The sequence below is a fragment of the Laetiporus sulphureus genome (assembly GCF_001632365.1).
Source record: "Laetiporus sulphureus 93-53 unplaced genomic scaffold LAESUscaffold_9, whole genome shotgun sequence".
NCBI lineage: Eukaryota > Fungi > Basidiomycota > Agaricomycetes > Polyporales > Laetiporaceae > Laetiporus > Laetiporus sulphureus.
The window spans coordinates 459317-483664 of NW_024468518.1; the positions used below are offsets into that span (position 1 = coordinate 459317).

The following is a 24348-nucleotide window of genomic DNA, read 5'->3' on the forward strand; positions in this document are numbered from 1 at the left end:
TTCCTCCGACTGCGATTCTTCTGGTCACCTGATCCTTCAGGGCTCTCTGATGTCCTCGTATAGTCCAATGGCACCTGTGGGGGAGCATTCCGCACGCGCATCGACTCCGGTGAGCTGTACCTGCTCTCCCGTTGTTCCACAACCGGCTCACGCTCATACTCCCTCGGAGGAGGCGGCGCCTCGCGAGCATCGAAACGCGGATCGTAGCGTCCCCTGGCCGCCTGTTCGTGCATCACTGGCGACCGTCCAGGTGCAACAGCCGGACCTGAAGGCATGCCCGTTCGGGCGTCCCAGTACTGGCGCGGGTACCCAGGGTGCGTGGACGGCGGCGACATGTTTGGACTACGTTCCCGTGGGCGCGGACTCGGACCCCGTTGCGGCATCGGGGGCGAGTGCGGGCTCCTGTACAACGCCTGCGGGTGCGTTGGGTATTCAGCACCCGGACGCCCTCGACGATCTCGCTCCCACTCGGGGTGTTCCATTGTAACAATGCGCCTATCCCAGCCTGGTTCGCGTTCACTCATGGGAGGCTCACGGGAGTAAGACGCAGGCGGAGGGGATCGTCTGGTCATCGCGGTTTGTCCAGAGACAACAGGAGGTCGGGCTTCAGAGAAGGATCCACGGCCGTTTATCGCTGAATGCGGACGCATAGCATGAGGCGACGGCGAGGCCGACGCGGACGCGATGCGGTAGCGACCAGCAGGCGATTCGTGAGGGTGAGGCTGTGCATGAACAGACCCGCGCAGCGCATCGGGAGTCGGCTGATGTTGAGGGACAGGATGTTGCAAGAGGAGACTTTGTCCCGCCGGCCCTCGAGGACCATTCTCACGAACTTGCGGTGGGTACGGCCCTGACGGTTCGCGAGTATGCATAGGTGGACGCTCCTCCATCGGTGCAAGCGGGGTATGCGTAGGCGGATGTCTGCTTTCGTCGAGCACAACCGGCGGTGGCGGCCCGCCCCTGAAAGGTCCCGGTGACGAGCGACCAGAGTTTATCTGTTGCGTGGGCACAGGAAGAGATAGCTCTCCCGGTGGCCCACGAGAATCAGCGCGGAACAACGGTGGTGGGCGAGGGCCGGCACCAGACAGAAGCATCGTCGATGGACCAACAAGACCGGGAGGCGGCATCATTGAGTTAGCGTATGCGGTAGGATGGACATCTTGAGGTCCTGGCGCCGCAGGCAAAGCACTACCAGTGGCCTGCGCTGTCCTCAACAGTTGAAGACGCTGAGTGATAGCAGTGTTGCTCGGGTCGAGCTCCGCAGCACGTGCGTAAGCATCGATGGCATCCGAAATCTGATTGTTGCAGCTCTCGTACAGGCTCCCGAGATCAAACCAAACCTCCGATATGTATGGGTTGATGCGAATGGCACGGGAGTATGCGTCAAGCGCATCACGGTATTGATTGATCTGGAAGTAGAGGACGCCGATGGAGCACCAGAAGGTGGGGTTGCGACCATCACGGTACACCGCCTGCTGATACGCCTCATACGCCTTGTTATACTTCTGACCGGCCATGTACGCCCGGCCAAGCAGATACCAACTCTGCGCGTCAGTCGGATCTATTAAATGACGTGAGCTTGGAGTAACATGACTATATGCGCGGCAACTAACCCGCTTCGAGACTCTTCGTCAAATACTGAATCGCAATCTCCTGGTTTTGGAATGACGAGCCGTCTTGATGATACAGCCAGCCGAGTTGCTGCAAAACTTTAGCATGACCCGGGTTGTCCATGACGACGCGTTCGTAAGCATCGCGGGCGTGTACATGCTAATACAATGTCAGCTACAATTGTGGAACAATGACATGAGAACAAGACATACGTCGCGCTGCTGCTCAAAGACATGGCCGATCTGGAACCAGATGTCGGCGTGCGCAAGCGGGCTCGGTGGGTTGCGGAGTATGCGGTCAAAGCATTCGAGGCTCTCCGCGTATTTCCCTTGCTGTTTGTAGATGATGCCGAGACGAAAGAGGATTTCATTCGCCTTGTCGAAGTCTGTAGGCACATGATCAGCGGGGGCCGCCCACGTGAGCTATCAGGGAAACGCACCCTTGTCCATTTTGAGGACAGAAGCGAAGGCTTCCTCCGCATGGTCCAACGAGCCATATCTGTCATACAGGATGCCGATGCCATACCACAACTTCGGGTCCTCCTGGCAGACACGCGCTTTTTCAGGGACTGCCCCTGAAGCGGATAAGGAGGTAATCTAGACACACCTTAGGATTCGGCAGCAAATACAAGGCCTGTTGGTAGGCCGCATAAGCCTTCTGGAGGTCATCCTGCATCAAGTAGCAGTGTCCTTCGCCACGCGTGAGCCGCCTGTCCTGCAAATTGGTAACTCGCTTAACTTACCTAGAGCACTCCATACTTCACCATTGTCTTGCTGCATGCTGATAACACGTTGAAAATAATCCACAGCCTAAATGACACAATAACCGCATTAGTCGATCATTCAGAGATCTGCACAAAATGACGTAAAGAAAACGCGGTGCAGAAAGGCCATATTTGGAAGGGCCTATCGCTGAGTCTATCTCGACAAGGGAACGGCATTGGCCGGATGCGTGAGAAACGGAAACTGACCTTCGGGTAATTCTCTTTGATCCGAGCAATACCAGCGACTTGGGTGAGGCCAGGAAGCGACATCGGATTGTGACGCAGTGCATTCTCGTACGCGGATAGGGCGTGCTCCAGGTTTCCCATCTGTTCGGCGACTCGGCCTGCAAGGGGATTGATCGATAATGAGCTCGTGAATCTGATTGGCACCGCCGCCAACCGGAGAGCGCATACCTATCAATAACCACGTCTGCTCATTTGCCTGAGCCAGCTTCTGGATCGAAGACGACGGAGCGCTGACTCCGTTGGAGACTGTGCTTGCCATGGCCGGCGGAGACAGCTGGGCGACGGCCGGTGGGTGATTAGGCGGACCGGGCAGAGGACCCGGCGGAGTTGGCACGCCATTGCCATTGATGTGCGGGGCATGGGTGAGGGGATGCGGCGGCGGAGGCGGAAGGGAGTGGGAGTGATGGACGGGGTGGGCGTCGAGCATGCGCACGTCGCGCTCGGTCTGGCGGGGGGTGTGTCGGAGAGACATGGGGACCGACGAGGACGGCAGCGACGAGGGCACTGCGACCAACGATGAATGGGGAGGGGGCGTGAGGGGCAGATATCGCACGTGCGGGGGGGTGAAAGCAAAAGGAGAACCGGGCGCGGGGGAGGCGGTATATATGCGGGAAAGGAGAGATCAGGGCGAATGGCAGCGATCAGAGATCGAAGGCGCTACGAGGAGATCTGGGCGACTGGCAGAGTGTAGCCGTGCGCGTCGCCGTGCATTCACGGAAGCTCGCGACCGCCTCGTGCCTGTTTTCTGTTTTCGAGTAAGCGCCGTCCTTGCCCTTGGGGCCACTCGGCGACTTTCTTATCGAGATCCAGATCCAGATCGTGGCCCGGCCCCTCGTCACCGCGTCCCCATATCCGGTCGACACCTCCTCTCGCACAGCAGCAGCCTGCTTCTGTCATCGCGAGGTGACAGACAGCGCCAGAGCCGACCGTGCATCGCCTGGCGTGCGCTCTTCGCGAGGACGTGCACACCCGCTCCCTCGCCGCCAGCATCCGTCTCATGTGATTCGCCAAACTCCGATAGGCATCCGGTATAGCCACCGGCGGCCAGGATCATCCACTTGGCGGATCGCCACAAGCCCCGTCCATTTGTCGCCGCAACCAATTTTCGCATAGCTTCTTCTGGCCAGCACAATTCGCAAAACTCGTTCAGGATCCGCCGCACCTGCCGTCGGTTCTTGAAGGAGCTCATCGCCGCGGCGCAGCGAGCCAATCATGTTCGCTCGCCGCACGTCAATGCGCCATCAATTGCTGTTCACGTGCAGCCGCAATTGTATCAGTTCGATTGCTGTTCGCTGAGCGCCTGTTCCGGACGCCTCCTACGCCGCAGCATCCCAGGCTCCGGAATTGATGATCGTGACGAGCCGCTCCCCCAGACCAAATCCGGCTACTACGGGCCGTCGCGATAGAACGCCCCGATTCCATCTTCGATCGATATGCGGAAAATTACGACCCTGGTAACGCTGAGGTCATCTGGGCCATCAGCCCAGGCTGATGTTGCACACGGCTCGGCGACGGGGCCGCCCAAATAACATTTCAACCCAAGTTAGCCATACCTGGCACCGCACCCGCGTGCCGGCGTGTGCCTGGGGCTGGTGTGATCGTCTTCGCGCGCAGGCGCGTCCATTCAGTCACACCATTCAGTCTGACGCATGCAGGATTCGCCGCGATGGCTCACAGGTGTGCTTCTGAAGGTGAGAAGACCTGCCAGGAAAGGCGCTGCTGTGCACGGGGACTGCGAACAGCATGAGGGTTCTTCCTAATTTTCCTGCGAATTTTATCAAGTGCTTACGACAGCAGATGACATGAGCGAGTACAAGTATATATCCAGCCGCCATGCCCGGGAAGCGAAGGCCACCAGGCCGTGTACATCTCAGATACACGAGCGGATCGGGAACTAGGCCGTAGCGGGGGGACCATGGTCATATCGCTCGCACATCACTCGTGTGCATGAGCGTGGGTCCTGCGGTTTAAACAGGCTCTGTATTCACATTGCCGATTGCGGCCGCCTCACTGCAGCGTTAAGGCTGCCGGCCAGCAGGACAAGTGCCCAATTCACTTTTGTCGAGAAGCGAAGCAGCCGGCGTCAGAAGTTTGAGCACAGGACACAGCCGCGCTCATCCCCCAGGGTCTGAATCGGTATCGAGATATCTGATGAATTCAAGTCATTCCTGCGTAAATGACACGCCTGTCTACGGAGCGGCTCATTGCGCGACCCTGGCGCTCCCTGACGCTCCGGGTGACCGCCAGATTCATTCACGCCTGGCACAGACGCGGATGGCGTGTTCAAATTCGACGGCCAGCCGACGTCGCCATCCTTGCGACGCTCCAGCGCGCAAACAGCGGCCGATACAGCGGATCGAGTCAAACTCAGCATAGACCGTTCTCTCCCGCGCGCAATTTGACGGAGAAGCTTGCTCATCTCGGCCTTGGAAGACGGTGATCACGAACCTGCCGTCAATGGGCATGCAGAGATAGACGGGCGCTCGCTCATTCGTCCTTGAGAGTTACCAGGAAACGGCGCCTCATGCACCGGGCAGGTGAAGTGGTCCAGATTGAGTGCGGATGCGGGCGACTTCTCGCGAAGCGCTTCATATGAGACAGACTAGAATGGAGCGGAGAATGATAAAGGCTGGGAGTATCCCAGCCGTCGTGCTGGATACTTGATCAGATCGTCGTCGCGAGCGGCGGTTTGAATCTGCACGGACGATCAGAAGGCTTCATAAGCGGCCAGCAGGGCACGCGCATGCGCCGCAGAAGCGATAGATATATCTATCAGAGCTTGCTTGTCAGGGAACCGCACCTCGGACAGTTGCTCTGGCTGCCGCCCTGCTGGGGTCATACATATCAAATACCTTGATCATAGCCGGTGTAGTGCGGAACGATGATGAAATTGCACGATCGTCAGCAGGTACACACGCGCTATGTATACATGATGCAGCGCCTTTTTGAACAATGATCCTGATGCCTGCTGCGAGATGGGACGATAATACGTGTTTATCATATGACTCGAGATTGAGTTATCGTTGTGGCGCGGCGCCAGATGGACGCGTAGATGGACGCTAGCCTCCTTCCGACAGACTGCCATTGGGAGCTGCTCCGCCTAGCGCGTTGCAGCCGTCGGCAGCGTACCGTTAAGTAGCGTTTCATCACAATGTGTCGCCCTTGCTCGGAAGCTTAAGGCGAGATGTTTCTAAGCCGGGCCAGCGCGTGCGCGCGGGCGGGTGTCGAACAGGTTCCACCTGATTCGGATGTGACACCGGCCACGTTGCCTGTGACAGTTTGCTCGCCGTTCGAGCCCGCCGCGTGTACAGCGTTTACTCACACTCGTTGCACCACACCATTAGTGCTATCAACTGCGGCAGTGGCGACACGATGACTCGTAAGTTATGCGGCCTTGCTCTAGACGACCCTAGGCTCTGTCGATTCACTGAAGATCTGTGTGGCTCGTGATGCTCGCTACACCTGCAGGAGGCAACCAGCGGGAGACGGATCGCCAGAAGGCGCAGAAGAAGTTGGCGCAAAAGAACAAAGTCAAGGAGAGCGCCGCGTCACTTCAGCAAAGGCGAGAGAAGTGAGTGCTATTGATTGTCATGGCAAACTATCGCGTTCGTGCCGCTGACACGACGTTTTCCTTCGCAGGGACGCTGAGATTCTCAGACAGAAACAGAAGGTGCGCAGCGCACGTCATATTATGACATTTGTTTTTCTTTCTCTGACACACTAAGCAGAAGAAGGAAGAGGAGAAAGCGGCTACTGCTGGCGGCGATGCGAAGAAATAACATCAATGCTGGGAGGGTTCCCATCGTTCACAATAGAGGGACCGGCGCCACCGGGGACGTCGACGTTGGTCTTGGACGTGCGGGCAGTTTAGTGCGCTTTGTGATTTGCTTTGAGCCAGTGTTACATGTATCGATCTTTCGTACCCTTCAGTGCCGGATCTGCTAGTCCATTTAAGTATGATGTTCAAAAGGGTCCTGAATGTGCTTGGCAGGAATGCAGGTGTCGTTTGAGTTGTTTATGCGGTTCTGGACGGGCGTTCATTGAACAATGCCATGGGCGTAGCGAGAACGGACGTGTCAGGTGTATGAGGGTGCGTGACGTGCAGATGCGAAGAGATCTTACTGCGTGGATTCCATGCTGAATGGGGCTGCGAATCGCCGGGATTCCATGGAGACGAAGTTGAGCTTTCTTATGGGTTCTAATCGAACGTCACGCAAACAAGCAGATCGTTGGCCACAAACAACGAGAGTCAAAGCGCACGCTATCGGCGGGGTACAGACGAGATCCCCGGCTGCAGCATCCGAGATCTCAACGCGCTACGAGGAAAGGGTGAGTTTTCAGCCAATAAGGAGACCGAGTTCCGTTATGAACGTCTCCAGGTAACGTCACTAAAGCCCCTCTTCCGTGTCAACGGCGCGCCCAGCAGTTAGCGTGCGTGCCTATCTGCGCAACTGCAGCCGATGGCTGCAGCACACATGGAGGGGAGATCCAGTCGAACAGAAGTCCCGGAGCAGCAGGATGGGCCCACAGCAAGGGTTCTGCGAGCCGCAGAAAGACGTCCCGCGAATAGCAATGGCGCGCCAGGCGTGTGGGATGCTTCTACAGCTCCATATATATTGCATCGCTTCGTTGCATGAGGTGCGCTAAATGGTATTAATGCGGCGGGCAGGAGCCAGCAACCCGCTGTGGTGCGTCTCGGAAGGATGGTGCTCACCCCGGACAAGCCCTTCCCATGCGCGGCAGAAGCGTCGAGCGTTAGGGGTGCCCCGAACTCAGATCGGACACAATCATCTCGATGGGAAGTGAATTCTCCGTCTAGACCCTCAGAAGAACATCTGTGAGTGATTTGATCACTGATCACTGAGCTGTGCTCACCATGGCTCAAATGAGACGTTCTCCGCGCTCACGCCTTATCGGACGCAGATCGAAGCGCCCGCACGTGCGTCGACGGACGTCAAACTGCCTGCGAGGATCAGCGAGCTCAAGTTGAAGCGTACAGAACTTCGAAGCAGCTCTGCCGCCGCTACTCTCCGAGATCAGCAGCTCGAGCTTTTGTGGCTGCGCCCTAATTTGCCGGCTGCTCAAAACAGGAATACCTTCCGGATACGAGAGCCATGAGGCCTGGAACCGAGGCACCCCCAAACAATGTGCCCGGGAACGCATCCATGGTGATCCGCGGCATGGTAAAGAATCCCTCGATGCATGGGGCAGGAAGCAGACGTGAAATGGACAGCTCACGCGAGCGCAGCACGACATGCGGAAGCCTTGGCGATGTCGCTGTTCGATGACATCTGGTGAACGTGTTGTCCATCGTGACAGTTGGGATGAAGGTTGCAGTTGCTGATTGAGTCAATGCGCGATCATGCGATGATCGCGATGAGATGCGGCGATTGTTGAATTGCAGGGATGAAGAGATAGTCAGCCATCCGCCCGGGGCATCCGAGCCTTTGCATGCCACTTCCATATGCGAATAGGCTGTCACCCATTCTCGTGTGAACCGTGCATCTTGCGGAAGCATCCCGAGATAACGACGGCCTTTGTCATTCAGATACAATGCCGCCAGAAATTAGAGCCTGGAAGAAGCATTTAATTTGCGACGGGTGCCATTCTCCGAAGACTAGCCGTGCTCGTCATTGACACCAATATCGATGAGGCTAGGTCTGATGGGCACTTTATAGTGATACTTGCCTTCAGTCACATAGCTCTGCAGTTCACAGCCTCTAGATGTGTTATGAGCGTTGTCTGAATGTGATGTGATGGACGACGGCATCCATCACTCCTAGATATCGCGACTTTTGCCTGACATGTGTTCGCAATTACGGGTGAGATATCACGGACGCCGACAGCGACGTTGACGCATGTCGCTTCTAGAGAGCTGTGGCCGGGTGAGCTCGGCGAGCTGATAGGCGTCGGAGTAGTGGAAGCTAGCTCATCAGCGGCGTCTGGTTGTAACTGCCTCCGGACAAGGAGACCAGCTGGTGAGCACGCCTGTCCGCTTCGCTTCGCATGCGATCCCCGGAGAGAGAGCGTTTCGCGGAGGACCGAAGACCGACTGACCGGAGAAGAAGAGACGTCGTGCGGGGAGGCTAGTCCCTGGATCCAAGGAGTTGGCCATGTTCGTCACGAGAGGATACATAGCCCGGGAAAGCGGTACCAAATACGCCACACTTTGATTCGTTCCCATCAGGTACTATCACTGGCTAAGCTTAGGCGAGAACGCCGTCAGATGCAATTGTGCGGCGCACGACACATGTGTACATGTGCATGTGACGCAGCTTGATTTCTCAATTCACAACATGTGTTGTTCGCGACGGCGTGTTTGTAACCGGCTAGGCTGATCAGATCAGAACCTTTATGGTGCAGCGGGAAAATCAACCTACTATATGGGAATCTGATTTGCCTTTCCGTTGCGGTCGCAGCTCAGAAACACTTTGTGAACGGCGGTTGAGCGGCGAGGCAAACGGACCGTAGAAGAGGACCATGCACGCCACGAGGCCCACATACTATGTGAAATACCAGGAAGCTCGGTGGGCGAAGCGGACATAACTGACTGGGAGGCTAATGCATCGCTTCTTTCAGCCTACTATCGCTGCTGCACCGTCGGCGACTCGGTGCTTGTAACCCTCCATGGGCGTGACAGCCGGGCGCCGAAGACTCGACGGACTGCACGCCCGTGAGAACGCTTGATAATGGAGAGCTTAACGTATATATCACTTCTCCCTGGCTGGACGCTTCCGGCCTAGTAACGAACGAAGAAGCTGAGACAGCTGTTCGAGATGGCACTTATAAAAGCGCCACCATCATTGCCCACGGATGGCGTCTCGCGACCGAGATCGGATATCCATCGTAATACAGTCATAGCTCGGTCTGGGAGGCGCTGATTCACCGCTCCCATGTGCCCTCGAGGAACGGGGCCAGCCCTGCCTTTGAAGGCAAAAGATACTCACCGCGTCAACGATGGAGTTAGATCCTCCGTCGAATTGTGCTGCGCATGATGGGCTCCCGCGGTGTCTTGATCAGGAAGCAGCCGTGCGATGCTCACTGGTCAAAAGGCGTGAGCCGAGCATTACTCGATTCCCGATCGCCCTTCGGTGACATGGAAGTCAATGCGCAGCGGTAGTCTTCGCCTACGGAGAAGCATGTGCTCATGGTCAATGAGTTTGAATAAGAACTTGAGATCCGACCTTCCTTAGAATAGAAGCGTTGTATGAATCACGTTCACTATCTTGATGGTCTTTCCTCTTGAGAATATTGCCAATGACTCGGCTTAAACTGAACGCGCGAGGCTTAGTATTGAAATTCCCTGCCCCTGAAGAATATAAGAAGGATGAAAGGTCAGCTGCTCAAATTGCGGAAACAGAGGAGATTGTGGACCCTGAGCTGGTGTTCCTCGCGGTGGATGTCATTGGCTCTCGGGAACGTCACAGAGGGAGCACGCAATCATGATTCTCAGAATCGTTGAAGGCGAAGCGATGCAGTACCAGCTTCTGAGTAACACGCAGCCAGGGATTGTTCATGAGCTCAAAAAGAACTCTGATATTCATAGACGAAGCATTAGATTGAACTATCAAGCTTAGGACGCTTCTCCAATACGCTGTCGACGATGCCAAAGTCGAGCGCTTCTTCAGCTATTAAAAAGCAAATTGAACCTATCAGAACCGACGCATTCGCTCTAACGTAAGGCTTGAGAATATACCCACCGGTCATGAACGTATCTCGTTCAAGGGCCTTCTCTGTGACAGAAACGATCGGCTAAGCAAATGTATAGAAGGCTGACGAACTCATGCACGTACCGAAACGCTCCACGCCGTCTTCCACGCTCTCGCCGTCTTTACCACAGTGCCGTTGATAGACGTTGGTAAGCAAATTCCGAATACGGAGAATTTCCTTGGCATGGATCGCGATATCGGACGCCTGGCCAGAGGCGCCACCGGACGGCTCTGAGAACACAGAGGAATATAAGTCGCAGTCATGTCACGATTAAAGCACGGACAATCCGGTGAGTGCAGTGTAATGATGGTTCCATACGTACGGTGTATCATGATTGTAGAGTAAGGAAGTGCGTGGCGTTTGCCTTTCTCGCCCGCTGCTAGGAGAAGCGACCCCATGGAGCAAGCCTGGCCGACACAGTACGTGTGTATAGGCGACGAGACGTACTATCGGAGATAGCATTTACACCATTCAGCATGCAGACGTCTCATTGTTGAAGTGGAATAATCGTACCTGCATCTACATCTGCATGAATCAGCGACAACTCGTCTCATCAGTCATGCGCCCTCGCTCACTGTGTCATATATCGCCAAGCCAGCTGTCACGCTCCCACCCGGAGAATTGATGTAGAGGTGAATAGGTTTTGAGGTTTCCTCGGCTTCAAGGAAGAGTAGTTGCGCGACAATCAAAGCGGAATCGGTATCCCTGATCTATAAATGGCGGAAATAAGACGTATCATTTGAAGTAACGATCAGCAAAGTCACGCTGTACTTACGGGCCCATAAAGCATGATTACTCTCTCCCGGAGCAACCGCGAGAAGATGTCATAGCTTCGTTCGCCTCTTCCCTAAAAAAGCGCATGAAGCGACCATGACCTATTCACAGATGTTTACGCACTGTCTGTTCAATAACGATTGGCACCAATGATGCACTTGATGGCGGTAATGAAGGCGGAGTTGACCAGTCTGCCGCAAGTGGATGAACATGGCGACGAAGGGTTACATTTCGCGTGAACCGTTTCGCCAACGTCAGAGACCGTGCGTGGGGTCGCAAGATCGTAGCTAGGCCAGACATATTTTCAGTTGGATCTGTGGGCTCACAGGGACGGCAGAGTCGTGTTCGTGGGCCACTGCTGAAACTTCGGAAGCCAAAAGCGAGGCGGCTTGAAGGCGGCCGGAAATTGAAAGGCCACGTCCACGCTCACGTGACCCACGCGTTCATTGAACTGTGTTAGCGTTCGGGTTTGAAGTTGTGTTTATGAGTGGCTTTCAACTTCACTTTGGGTTGTGAGCTTTGATGGCGTCCTGGCTTCCAGAGGCACTTTCACGATCCAGCCTTACTTTTGTCTCCAACAATTCCGACACCATGAGGCCTGCAGCACGAACCACGCGATCCAAGGAAACCCCCATGGATTTCGAGTTCACCTCTCGACCGAGCAGCTTCACAAAGCCTGCGTGGGCCACAGGCGGTGAGGATCCCGGTACACCCCGAAAACGTGAGTGTTCTCAACTCTGGATGTATGTGGGATGTAGAGGACGACATTGCAACATGCCGAAAGACATGTAGAAGCCCGGAAGAAAATCGCACACTTGTCCTGGTTCTATGTAGGAGCTACAGCCTGAATTGCTAACGATTTGGTAGGGACTTTGGAAGAAGCCAATCCGCCCTCTCCCGTATTTCCACCGTCCTCTTCTGCTACCCACTTCCCGACGTTCGTCGCCAATGCCAACGTACCTTTCCTCTTTCAAGAGCCGATGCCTCATACTCCACATCCCCCTGCATGGCAACCTCCGCCGAACTTCTCGCCTGAGAAGGCATTTCCCCAACCGGAGCTAAAGGACGTCGACATGGTCGAAACCACTCCTCCGAAAGTGAGACTTTCATCCCCCGAGAGAGACCCGGACAAGAGCTTTGTAGGAGAACGAGTAGTCGCAACGGGCGCAATGAGACGTGTCTTTAAGTCGCGCCAGAAGGCGAAACAGCGAAGTCGTTTGGGTTTAGCGGACCGGAGTGGCGATGAAGATCTCAGCGAGGACGACGATGAGGAGCACGGTGGGATTAGAGCCGCACCATTCTCACAAACTACTTCGAATCACTACACGCTGAACATGCCTGGACCAGCCCATCCTCCGTCCAGTCTCCCTTACATCTTGCTGGGATACCTGCAATTCTTCTTCAACTTTTCTCTGATCCTCGTCTTCCTCTACCTGCTGGTTCAATTCATTCTCACGGTGCAGCGCGACGTCGAACAACGTATATCGGAGTATTCCATGGGTTCGTCGGCCTCTATTCTATTTCAGGCACGCTGATCAAGCAGCTTCTATTTGCAGACATCGTGCAGGAGATTGCGCAATGCACACTGCAATACAAGACTAACAAGTGTGCCTCAAACTCCATTCCCGCAATGACACACCAATGTGCTGTTTGGGAAACATGCATGAGCCGCGACCCCTCGAAGGTCGGCCGGGCGAAGGTCGGTGCCGAGCTGATTGCAGAAGTAGTGAATGGCTTCGTCGAGCCGATTACCTGGAAGACCCTGGCACGTCTTTCACTTTCATTCTTGCTCCCAGCGGTGTTCATTGTGAGAAACGTCTTATAGATCTTCACGCTGAGTTCCTTGGCCTTCCTTACCGTATTCATCAATGCTTTACTCTCACTATATCGGTCGAGAGTAGATCCTGCGGCACATATCCCTATCGCTCCCCACCACGCCACCCCCTCGTTTCCTTTGGCGCCGTACCCCCCTCCACATCAATACCTCTCCCCTCCGTCGGAATGGCCAAAACGGTGGCCCAAAACAGTGGATGAGGATGTCCGGATTCCGACACGTAGACGGCGGCTTGAAGGCCGATTGTCGGAGAACGTCAAGTGATCCGATGCGCAAACATCATTCTCATGGAGTAGCTTTCAGTTGTGTTCTCGCCGCAGTCTTTTGCCTCTGTTGGAATTACATTTGGCTTACTCTCGCTGATCTCCTATATGACTTGTGGATCATTCTGAGCCAAGAACTGCTAAGCAGTGCGCATCGGGTACTTATATGTCCTCGAGCGGACGCGAATACCACGCTGGCGTAATCATCATTAATATGCCGTGCTATTGAGACAGATCATCAAACTGTACAACACGAGTCACTGCTGCTGCCTCATCGTCTCCTTTAGGTTTGTCCGAAATGCTAAGTCTCATGCCTCGTGAAGGTCTATGTGAGACGCGTGCATTGGCTCGCACGCCGTCACCTATCTTGGGGTATGCTTTCCTCAGCGATGGTATCTTTAGACACTTGACTCCTCCCTGGGCACCGGATCATTCTCCTTCATGTCTTATTCATCACGGCAACTCAATTCGGCCACTGTCACGAACTCCACAGTGATCGCGAATCAGCACAGGGGGGCCTACACGCATCATCTCACGCTACTGAACGCCATCAGTCCGGACATGTGGAGTGCGCAACTGCCCTGTGGATCCCACGACTATCTTAATCTCTGCCGGTGAGGGCGGAACGCATGTCCGGATTTCTACTAGCGCGAGTCTGCTGCATGTGGATGGTATAGAATGAAAACCCCATTGCATTGCGACGCAGGTCCGGATGAGCGTACTCGGTGGACCTCTCGGAACTTCGGAACTCATCCTGTCCCGTCGTGTCCCGGGTGAGGCCGCGTGAGACTCCTATGTCCCTCGAGCGTGCTATGTCACTGAATGGCAGTGCCATTCTGATCCAGAATACTCTCATTCGGAATCTCACTGCGGCCCACTGTCAACAGGTCGAACAGACCTCCTGCCGTTCATGCCAACCCATCACAAGATCGGAATCGGACCGCTCCACGCTCGGACCGCAGAGAAGGTGTGGGACATTGTTCATCCGAGACATCCATAGCCTGTCAACGGCGATAACAATATTTGTTTCCAAGGGGGCCGCATCCGTTACACTGTATATGATTGACGCGGACACGAGGAACGTGGGACGCTCATTTTACGGCAAGCTGATTGCAGCTGAAGTGCTATTCGGACACGGATACAATTAAGCAGCAACTGTGGAGCTCGGAATGCGATTTTCCCTCTTGCGTTTCCATGTAAGACTGATATCAGCGGAGATCGTCCTCGCCTCAACCTGTGCACTAACAGCTTCCTCTAGTATTCTCTAAATTTGTTTTCTTCACAAAGTGTCAGCCGGTCAACGGCCGGACCCTCAAGTCAACAGATGCGACATACAGGAATGCGGAAGGGAACTTGACCATCCCCATGGAACGTTGCTGCAAGTTCTGTGCTCTTCTGGTGCCTTGACCTACTCGTCGCCCAGAGCAACCGAGCTACGCCTTCCGCGAGAACCGCCCGGACCTCAAGGTTGGACGTGTATAGACTTGTGTGAGTGCTTCGACAATTCTGGCCACGACAACGCATTTCGCACAGGTCCGGCATGGCTTGACAGTTGGGACAACGTGGTAAACGCGGGTCCTGTGCCGTTTTATTCAGCTTCACCCATCTTGCTGCGGTCACCTCCGCAGGTACGAATGACGCGAGCTTAATCCGACATGTCATCGACATCCCGTGCGATTCTTCCGATCTCGGAGAACTCGATTTAGCCTTTCGATGCGGTCCCATTGTACTGCGCCGATTGAGCGCTGCTTAGTGCGGGAGCGGGCACATATTACATCCGGGTGACATTAGAATCGAGTTTTCGGGCGATGGTTACAGGGCTCATGTCCGGACTGACGCATGTGGGATGCAGCGCTCGCCGAGTTCTGATGCATACGCTTGTTTGTCAGGAATACGGAACCTCGGTCTCATCGTGATGTGGCCGACCTTCAATTCCCTGTTCATCACGATATCATGAAGTTGATTTATTGAATCGCGATAACGATGTGTCCTTAGTACTCCAATATGTGGGTGAATCGCCGCCTGCCATTCTACCTTTCCGCCGCATTAACTGTGCAGCGTTTAATAGGCTTATAATGCGTGTGGCGTACTCGACAAGTTTACAGCTACAACTCCCAAAGGTCCAGTATTCATGGCAATCAACCCCGAGAATGATTGATATTTCAATCACGGCATAGCGCACTCAAATGGTGCGTTTGTCCGCTTTGTCATAGCTCAAATTTCCATCTATCCAGATATATATGTCATCCTCAATCAATCTTCCCTTCCTCATCAGCACGGAACAGGAATGGACTGCCATCTATCGAAAATATCTGGATATTGATGAACTTCAATGACAGCGCCTCACATGATGGGGAAGCTCGTGGGGGCAATCGGTGGATGATAAATGCCGCAGGGACTCGCGTCTCTTCGGCGCACCGCTGGAGATTACGCGAGATGGGAAATTGAAGATGGAAGGTGATCGCTGATGGACGCATGCAGTGCTTGCAATTGAATCGCAAACTTATCTCACTGGCTGATGAGGATATTGATGGTCGGAGTATTCCACGTTTTGATTTGGCCAGGACAGTTGAGTTGTTTATTCCGTTCTATACGGTTCCTCTGCTAGTGATCAATCACGCACAGGATCATGGACAGGCTATCAGGCGGTTGCGGCAGGATATACTCCTACGCAAATGGGGCTATGCGCATCGTATGGATACATGGAAGGTCTTTCTATTCAATCGTCTTTCCTGCTTCGTTGGAGTCGGGCGGTCGAAGGCCGCAATGATTGCCTTCGCCATGTTTTCGGTCCATCTCACGGCGGTTCACCTTAGCTCCGAACTCCGCGGGACGACGTCCCGTTCGTAATCTCCTACCTCCGGGAACACGCTGAGCTGCTTACATGTGTGATATATATACGTTAAGAAAACAGACGGTGTGCGCGCTCAAAACATTTTACGTAGTGGTCTGTCTCTCCAGACGTCCCTGTGACGCCGAGTCCGTTGTGGCCACCATGACATTGGTAGAAATGCACTCAAACTCTCTGGGGATACCGCCTGACTATCGATCGACCACAACCACAATGCTCCAAAGGAATGCTTCTTCAGTTTGAAATTCACAATTTCAACAGCTGGCACCGCGAGTCATGCGTGTCATACTTGCATTCAGGCACAAATATTGGGAAGGTAATGTAGGGAAGTTGAATGTCGTCGAGCATCACACATGTTTCGTCATCCTAACTGCCGCAAGATTTAGCCGCATAATCTCTCCTGGAATTGTCCGCTCTGAAAACTGTACATGCGGCACAAGGTAACGTGGAGCAAGCCACGCTTGTACATTCCAGTGTCCAGCCCCAGTTAAAGAGCGGGTAATCTACTGATCCTACTGTCTTGAGTACATGCAGCTCTTCCTGTTATTGACAAGCTTCAGTTACAACATTGTCTATGGGCATTTATTTCTGACCTAGGGATGCTTGTTCCGCTCTAGCGGTTGCGAGGAGGGGATTCAGTGACATCACGACCACGTGACCGCGTTTAAGTGCCTCGCTCATATCCCGAGTACAGCAGTATTCATCGCTGATGGTGGGCACAAATGTGGACAATAAAGCTAGCTGTATGACAACGCAGCGCGTCGGAAGGTTGTTTGGAGGCTCATTGTCATCCCGAAGCAGTCAGGACTCGGGAACACTGGCATCCTGGTCTGATCGTTTGGCAAGTTGGTAGTGAGGAGATCAAACTCGCCCCGATACTACTGGGTAGCTTGTCCAACCACTTGGATACTTGCGCTTCGAAAGATATCTGTGTTTGTCTTTCGGAAGCTTGAGGCGGTGAAGACAAAAAGGCTGTACAACTTGCACAGCCGGAGCTCTGACGAGTACTGGAACCTCGTCGATCGTCGTTTCTTTTTACAGCAAACCATTCATTGGGTGTTCCTGGCCTGCCAAAGTCCCATGTACAGCATCGCGTCCTGGGTGTTTCTGCGAATATAGCGGCATATATACAGATAATGCTCGTCAAAGCATGCTGCGAGGATCCTTACAAGACGACCAGATATAGGAACGTTATGACCCGAATTGAGCGCCAAGTCATCTACGTAGGACGAGCCATCCTCAAGCTCCGTGGTTGCCTTCTCATGCATGCTCCGAACTTGCCAACCATTGTGTCGTTTGACAGGTTCATTGTGCGAGCAACTGAGAAGGGTCCAGCAGTGCCACATCTGGGTCCGTATACGAGTATAGCCTGTAAGTGGCTCTGAGCCACAGCCATTATAAGCCTCAATACGCGTTCAATGGCCCCGATACGCCACTGAGACTGAACACCATTGCCACATATGTCCAGGGAGTTACCATAGATGGGCAAAGAAGTTTCTAGGCCAGCGGCCGGCGTGGCCCTGCCTCGCTCTTTGTCTCCTCGGCCAGGTCACACAATTTCGCCGATTGGCATCGGCACGCACGTGTGGCTCGGGGCCACCTGTTCGTCTCGTCACATAAAGACACCCAGCCTGCACTGGACAGCCGCACCAACTCCCCTGCTTGCTATATCCCGCTGCGTTCTTGCATCCCATCGTCTCGGACGCTACACATACTCTCGCATGACTGCATGCAACGTATCTAATATGCCTTGTGCACCACCATCATCAAAGAGGAATGCCCGCCGCACGCAGCGTGCTAATCCACCACAACGTTCGGACAGCGATACCACATCCAGCGACCGTAGCAGCTCTGACCCATCCGAGATCAGCATATCCAGCGACGATTACGACAGCGCATCGTCGCGCGCGAGCGATTACCAGCCCCTTGACCTCGACGAGCCGATATCGTACACATTCCAGGTGCGTCGCCACCGCTCGCGCCTACACACTGCTAGACGCCACCGCTTGGCACGTTTACTGACGCGCGCATGCACCTCGGAACTTGCTCAGAATGGTGACCCGGTGTGGGTGCGAACAGATGATGGAGAGTGGATACAAGGCATCATCTCGGGCTCGAGTACGCGCCGAGCATCGATACGTCAGGTCAGTACTTCCCAACTGTGCTAACGCAGCATTACCGCCTATCTGAAACGTCTGCTCAATTTCAACACTCCATTGCCATCGCAGCTTGCTCGCGAGCGTGTACAGAAGGAGGGCGTGTTCTTTCCCGTTGCATTCGGCCGCAGCTCTCGAAGATACTTCGCTCCCCTGAACGGTGACGTCAAGCCGGATAACGCTGAGGTGAGACGGCTCCTGTCGGAAGGCGGTTGGCTATGATGCTCCTGCGCGCTCATCTGTGCGGCCCTGTCTGGCATCTATTGATATGGCGGGGAGGTCTGCTCCAATCAGCCCATTGCAAGGACGAAGAAGAGAGCGCAAAATTAGTGAAGAATGGAACTGAAACACAAAGTTGTGTCTTACTGTACTCATACCCACACCATCCAAGGTTATTTGTGTGATTCTTCCAAAGTTTCTGTGATGGTATATATTTGCATTATTACTTGAACGTAAAGTGCGAATGGCCTGTCGTTTGCTCTAGTGTCGTTGGTATGCTTACAGCAAGTGCGGCGTTGAAACTCGCTACTGTCCGCGATTGGACTCTGAGGACTACCACTGGCGCGGTGCGATATGCTTTTGTGGAGCCGGGCATGAAATTAAACGTCAGTTATATCATCGGTTTGCACTTACATCAGTTCCGCTTTGTGAATGAGCGCCTCAGCGGTGCCAAGAGACCACTGCGTGAAATCCTAGATTGTGCATCGTGTAATATGATGGCATTTTGCTTATTTCGCACATATTATGAGCGGAAGTCGCGTATATGTCAGGCTTTTGTGCATTTCCTTCTAATCTGCATATTTCGCATCCATTGTAGCCGGGTTACACACGTGTGGTTCCCGAGGTGCGTTAAGTATCCGAAAGGTCGAGGATATCATTACGGAAAGGTTTCCAGATAACACATGCACGAAATCATTATGGTGCAGGATCTCAGGGACTCTGGCTGCGCATATATTCCCCTTCACTGACTACAATCAGTCCATGCGCATATTGAGCCTTTGTTTCTTTCCCTCGTAGCTTGCCACTTCCATCTTTCTCTCCCACTCCTCCAGTGCCGTCCCAGGAAGTTAGAGACTTGTTATTCATGTAGGTGTTTTGACGGGCTTCCGCTCCTCCTCCGGCAGCAAGGGGGTCTCCTCGTCACTTTCGTGGTGAGTGACAGTCATAAGCGGAACGTTACACGGTACGAGGGAGAGCGAAAGGTAGTGCCTCAGGCGGAAACCAACACGAACAACATGTGAAGAGAAGGACTCACCGTCGGGAGAGGGTGCCCGATGACTTTATATACGGCAAGCCGGATTTCTGTCAGAACCCGGAAGTCTGATCATGACTGGACATGATGTGCGCCGTTCCCAGGGGTCAACTGGCAGATCATCAACCACTGCAACCCTTACGTGCGTGGCTCTTCATCAGTAATGTCCGCGATCCTTCCTCCGTGACGTGCACTGTCAATGACATCGCGTGCATACACAGATACACTCATGGAATCAGCGAGGTCACACGGGTGAAGGACCGCAGGTGTGTGCTAAATTCTAATCAGTGGGATGGCACGTTTGGTCGACGTCATCATTAACGAGCCACTGCGCATGCATTCGACCTCTGGGATCGACCTCCTGCACGTAGTGCCTGAGGGCAGCATCACCGTCTGTGGGCAGTTCTTCCCCACGGGCACCATCTTGTCTGTGCTGACGTACACAGTTCACAGGGACAAAGAGGTGTGGAGGTATTCAGGAAGGTATTCAGGCCGGAGAGGCGGGGAGGGCATGACAAGAATGAGATGCAGAAGGCTTTCAACCCGTTCTCCCTTGGGCTGCGGTAGGTGTATTCCGATTATGCGCGACGACTTGAGTCTGAAACTTTGTTTACACAGGACGTATGTCAGCCGTAACCTGACAAGCCCAGAGCTGCTGCTCGTCATCATCTCGTCCATCCTGCGCTGACACCACTTCATGCTGGAGGAACCCGAAAAGAAGGTATGTGCCGATTAATCTATCCACACTGATCTCTGACGGCATGTCTTGCGATTCATTCGAGACATGGGAAGGTTTCCTCCCCACGCCAGCGCAATGTAGAGTCGGCATGAAGCGGAGGACGGTGTGATCAGGATTACATTATTTGGCCGCATCCTCGAATTCCATCGTCTCTGTCACCATTACACCTGAAGATAAACTTTCGTGCTGTCCTTACTAAATGTCTGATGGGTCATTGTATACCAATGTAATATGTATAATATGTTCATCATGCATGCCATCATACATGGCAACTGCAAGTGATTTGAATGATTTGTGGCCACCAGCAGGGGAACTGGTATATATGAAAATATGGTAATTATATATTGAGCATATGCAGGGCTGTCAGAAAAATAGTCTCGGGATCTCCGTAGATTTCGCGCGTTGCAAAACATACGCGAAATGACGATGTAACGTGCTTGTAGTCAGTTCGACTTTGTATCATTCACATCAAATTGCACTTTGTGTGAAATTTGCGTGTGTTTTATTTGTAACTCACGTGAAATGCCCTTATTGCTACCATATTCCCACTTTTCGTGATCTGGGGTTTCATGCAGTGGACGGGGACTCACCGCAACATCAAGTTTCAATATCAAAATAGGTACCTTTGATCGGCACCCACAAAGTGTTCAAGCATTCGACTTGACGTCACTCGGTTTGCCAGGTGGTATTATATGCTGTTCAGCTGAGGAGACTGCTGAGCAAGATGAAGCTATGCAGACAATGCATGCCATAGAGCAAGTGGTATGCGAGTAACCTGCTCGCGGGCTTCTTTCAAGGCTATGGCTGTGCACAGTGCAAGCAAAGACAAAGATGCGTTTCACTGGAGACATGGAGCCATTTTCCACCATGTAATATGCAACACAAATGGGAACTGGTATTTTACCTTTGTGAAAAGGATTCATCTCCATCACAATTGGCATTGCATATTCCAAATTTGGGACTTGACATACCATTATGGCAAATCAGTATTACATATTTTATTTATTTTGAGAGTACATAATCTTAAACACTGCACAAAGACTATGCCAGCATAGAGTATCCAAACACAAATTAGCTCATTGGCCCTCACACTGAAGCATATGGTGGTATATTTGCAGCAGAGCCATATACTCTGTGCATTATTTTATGGTTTCTCCCCAGGCATAGACAAAATAAGTCAACTCAGATTTGTGATGGTGACAAGTTAAGTTCCTATAATTCGCAAGAAGGAAAACTATACGCTACTACGCTTCCCACGATCTCGTGTGATGCTAGCGAATCCAATCCATCCTATGCGCGAAAGGGATCAGCACCAACGCCAACAGCAGTTGTGATGGAAAGACCTACTATTCAACTTCGTCTTCGTCTCCGTCGTTCGCGAAATCTACTCCGTCTCCTTCCTCAATCACGTATAGCATTTCATTATCATCGCCGCTCGCATCCTCTTCTTCATCTTCGTAGTCTCTCGTGCTTGCCGCCTCGTCTTCCAATCGGTCGAAGCCCGTCGGTGGGGGGGTCAGCTTCCGCATGATTTCGGTGCAAATCCACTCGTCCAACCAACAGATGTGGTGGTCCTCATTGAGATAAGGGTCATTGAACAACGACTCCGAGATGCGGTCCATCGCGGTAGGTGTATTTATGGTGTCTTCAGATGAATGTGCTTTCTCCGAATGTCGGTAGGCATCGGGGAGGGTTCTTTCCTCCTGTGGCGCCATGGATACACCCAGCGCCGCCGAACCCATCCCTTCAGCTTCCGGCGTCTTGTACGATGTGTCGTCCGCATGGTGTGTAGTAATCCCATGTTGCATGGGGACCAAGTCATTGTCGGGCTGCTCATATGATGGATTGCCAGCTAGGCCGGGTCCATATGTGGTCGGGAAGGCGATTGCGTTGTCGACGGGGTGAGTCGCAGAATGGGTCGAAGTCTCTTCGACAGCATTGCGAGAGGCGTAATAGTAGCCTCGTTGCGTCTGGGCAGCGGCATTGTAGGTGAAAGGTGGCTCAAGGCGGCTGCTATAGATAGTGCGACCCCGTATCGCACCGTCCTGGAAGGGCGAACGACGACCCACCCGCGCGTATGGTCCGACTTCTGCGCTGCTCTGACTGTCACGCATGCCAGCTCGCGGCTGATAGGTCATCTGATCCTGCTGCATAACCTCCAAGTCTGCCGCTTCATCACGCTCATCCCCTCGTACAGCAAGCGCAGGGCCGCCGGCGTAGGCCCCGATAATGCCCTGTCGAGGAGTTCTGTGCTCATCTGTATCTATCTTGATATCGGCCAACGGTGGGCGTTTGGCGGGCTGCGGAGTCTCTGGTTTGTTGCGATAGAATGTATCGGGCACCTTTTCAGCACCGCACTCTTCCGCGAACTTCTTCCATCCCGCTTGATGGTCGTCCTCCTTCCGAGAAACACGCAAAGCAGATCGTCCCCGTCCCGGGCCGTATCCTGGGCCTGATGCTCCGCCCGTGGAAGCAGTGTACGTTGAACGGCCAGAGAACCTGCTATCAGATATTCTCGAGGAAGACGCGAGGGTACGGTCCATGACAGTTCGACTACAGTTTCTTAAGGCAGGCATGTCGTGTAGTGGATGTATGAGAGGCGAATGCACTAGACGAGTGGGCGAAAGGCTAGTGGTGGAACGGAAGAAAGACGTGTTGGCGCGAACACGAGCTAGGTGATCTCTTATATATCATTCCAGACCCGCTTCCGCTAAACAATGATCGCCTTACCGGCTGATTATCTCAGACTATCGGGAGATTGTTATCACACGCAGTAAGGCCGAACACAAGCGCAAGCCACGACCACGACCTCAAGGCGCGGAACGTTGCCGCCACCGCCCATCGCGTCACGCCCACAATGACTACCAATGGCAAACAAGCTCGCGCAATTCTTAGAGCGTGTCGAGACCATCGTTGAACGACTGGGCTAGAAAATTTTAACTAGTGTCACGAGCGCAGACACGATACCGTACAGCCCGTTCTATAGAACTCGACTATTTGTATTATTTCCACAGACAGGCTGTGCATGTTAGCGAAATCTGATTCAGTTCGCGAAGAAATCGTTTTGCATTGTTCTAGTGGACTGCTGAGAGGCTCTGACATCGCATTGGCTCCAATGTCTGCATCAAAAGGCCGAAGGCAGCTATCGGGGTGGAGTTCAATGCTGGAAACCTGCTCGAAGGACGGCTCTTACAGTCATCTGGTTGCTACAGAAGTGGTAAGGGATATTCTATGCGGCATCGGAGATCGGGACAGTGCCCATGCATCTGGTGGTCGTTGAATACTAGTACGTTTCCGCACTCTGCATAAATAGCGGTTAAATCCGCTTTTGGGTAATGTGCTCATCAAGAACGTGAGCAATCATCTATTGCGGCGTAGATGAGGTAGTGGTAGGCGCAGCCTGTGGTGGCGGGCTGGGCAGCCATTCCTTCGGGAAATCTTTGATCGTCGGGCGGCGGCCACCACGTCCATAGACGTGATCTCCCTTCTTCGCCTTCCGCACCTTAGCCTCTACGTGTCGAGTATCAATAGGAACATCTTCGAATGTGTCCTCGAGGTTCTGCAAAGGCGACGGTCAAGAGGCAATCCGAGCACGAAGTGAAGCAGCTTGCGTTTGCTTCAGCCAGCAGCCTATCCAACGCGTCGCTAGCCCACTTCAAGTTCATCGCGGGCTTGGGGAAGTCTTCACACGAAATCTTGAAGTAGCCGTGCTCTTCACCATCCTCATCCTCTTGCTTTCCGATCCCGGAATCATGTGGCGGCTCGGGTGTCCAGCGAGGACCAGCCAGTAGCTTGAACTTATGGATAGCCGCACTTCCGTTCAGAGGGAGACGGGAAACTGGTACGACAATCGTCCGTTTCAATTCTGCTGGATGTTTCTCCCCTCCGTACGACATTGAACGGACCACCAATGGCATAGACGGACTGGGTGGCAGGAACGGTTTGCGGTACGCTAGAACGCGTCGTCAATGTCAGGAAACTGACTTTGCGCACGTTTGGCTGCTACTCTCTCACTAACGAGCTTGGGCATCTCATGCTCAATGAGGCGCAGGTAATAGAGCACCTGTCGCTCCTGGCGGAGGAGAAGGTGGCCTGCAGCGCTCGAGTCGTCACCCTTGTCCTGCTCAATCAGATCGTCGGATAGATTTA

At 53.6% G+C, this 24348-nt stretch overlaps 10 protein-coding genes across 10 annotated transcripts in view; 5 read left to right on the forward strand and 5 right to left on the reverse strand.

Moving 5' to 3' along the window:
• Positions 1-1148: 1148 nt before the first annotated feature.
• LAESUDRAFT_648109 (TPR-like protein) lies at positions 1149-2879 on the reverse strand (the record flags this gene model as incomplete). The annotated part of the gene is made up of 8 exons (XM_040904087.1): positions 1149-1561; positions 1614-1770; positions 1824-1996; positions 2051-2150; positions 2218-2300; positions 2354-2420; positions 2582-2718; positions 2789-2879. Coding segments are annotated over 8 exons (1221 nt in total), but the record flags the coding sequence as incomplete, so codon positions are not given.
• A 2929-nt stretch (positions 2880-5808) lies between these two features.
• LAESUDRAFT_811049 (four F5 protein) lies at positions 5809-6484 on the forward strand. Its single transcript, XM_040914283.1, has 4 exons — positions 5809-5999; positions 6089-6191; positions 6260-6290; positions 6349-6484. The coding sequence occupies exons 1-4, from the start codon at positions 5993-5995 to the stop codon at positions 6397-6399; spliced, it is 192 nt and encodes a 63-aa protein (XP_040766689.1). The 5' UTR covers positions 5809-5992; the 3' UTR covers positions 6400-6484.
• A 3637-nt stretch (positions 6485-10121) lies between these two features.
• On the reverse strand, positions 10122-11472 carry LAESUDRAFT_723250 (uncharacterized protein). Its single transcript, XM_040908378.1, has 7 exons — positions 11228-11472; positions 11106-11177; positions 10902-11040; positions 10653-10778; positions 10414-10560; positions 10321-10353; positions 10122-10248 (listed from the first exon to the last, which is right to left on the reverse strand). The coding sequence occupies exons 1-7, from the start codon at positions 11402-11404 to the stop codon at positions 10175-10177; spliced, it is 768 nt and encodes a 255-aa protein (XP_040766690.1). The 5' UTR covers positions 11405-11472; the 3' UTR covers positions 10122-10174.
• A 119-nt stretch (positions 11473-11591) lies between these two features.
• Positions 11592-13394, forward strand: LAESUDRAFT_723251 (uncharacterized protein). Its single transcript, XM_040908379.1, has 4 exons — positions 11592-11825; positions 11972-12604; positions 12661-12869; positions 12930-13394. The coding sequence occupies exons 1-4, from the start codon at positions 11627-11629 to the stop codon at positions 13200-13202; spliced, it is 1314 nt and encodes a 437-aa protein (XP_040766691.1). The 5' UTR covers positions 11592-11626; the 3' UTR covers positions 13203-13394.
• A 411-nt stretch (positions 13395-13805) lies between these two features.
• Positions 13806-14362, forward strand: LAESUDRAFT_567610 (uncharacterized protein). Its single transcript, XM_040902981.1, has 3 exons — positions 13806-13984; positions 14047-14168; positions 14236-14362. The coding sequence occupies exons 1-3, from the start codon at positions 13914-13916 to the stop codon at positions 14265-14267; spliced, it is 225 nt and encodes a 74-aa protein (XP_040766692.1). The 5' UTR covers positions 13806-13913; the 3' UTR covers positions 14268-14362.
• Positions 14363-17703: 3341 nt separating this feature from the next.
• LAESUDRAFT_723255 (uncharacterized protein) lies at positions 17704-18482 on the forward strand. Its single transcript, XM_040908380.1, has 3 exons — positions 17704-18013; positions 18104-18196; positions 18281-18482. Exons 1-3 carry the CDS (start codon positions 17798-17800, stop codon positions 18428-18430), a joined length of 459 nt encoding a protein of 152 aa, XP_040766693.1. The 5' UTR covers positions 17704-17797; the 3' UTR covers positions 18431-18482.
• Positions 18483-19131: 649 nt separating this feature from the next.
• LAESUDRAFT_723257 (uncharacterized protein) lies at positions 19132-19321 on the reverse strand. Its single transcript, XM_040908381.1, has one exon. It carries the CDS (start codon positions 19292-19294, stop codon positions 19139-19141), a length of 156 nt encoding a protein of 51 aa, XP_040766694.1. The 5' UTR covers positions 19295-19321; the 3' UTR covers positions 19132-19138.
• Positions 19322-19534: 213 nt separating this feature from the next.
• LAESUDRAFT_748577 (uncharacterized protein) lies at positions 19535-20357 on the forward strand (the record flags this gene model as incomplete). Its single annotated transcript, XM_040911524.1, has 6 exons — positions 19535-19602; positions 19682-19726; positions 19749-19886; positions 19907-20023; positions 20079-20181; positions 20243-20357. The coding sequence occupies 5 exons, from the start codon at positions 19535-19537 to the stop codon at positions 20146-20148; spliced, it is 438 nt and encodes a 145-aa protein (XP_040766695.1). The 3' UTR covers positions 20149-20181; positions 20243-20357.
• Positions 20358-21413: 1056 nt separating this feature from the next.
• On the reverse strand, positions 21414-21756 carry LAESUDRAFT_723258 (uncharacterized protein; the record flags this gene model as incomplete). Its single annotated transcript, XM_040908382.1, has 2 exons — positions 21547-21756; positions 21414-21489 (listed from the first exon to the last, which is right to left on the reverse strand). A coding segment is annotated over exon 1 (179 nt), but the record flags the coding sequence as incomplete, so codon positions are not given.
• A 1797-nt stretch (positions 21757-23553) lies between these two features.
• Positions 23554-24348, reverse strand: part of LAESUDRAFT_723261 (uncharacterized protein) — a gene marked incomplete at its 5' end in the record, with an annotated part of 1264 nt that continues 469 nt past the window's right edge. The window contains 3 exons of the mRNA XM_040908383.1: positions 23554-23758; positions 23811-24151; positions 24214-24319. Of these exons, the coding sequence (XP_040766697.1) occupies positions 23564-23758; positions 23811-24151; positions 24214-24319 (642 nt within the window). The remainder of the gene's footprint in view (positions 23759-23810; positions 24152-24213; positions 24320-24348) is intronic.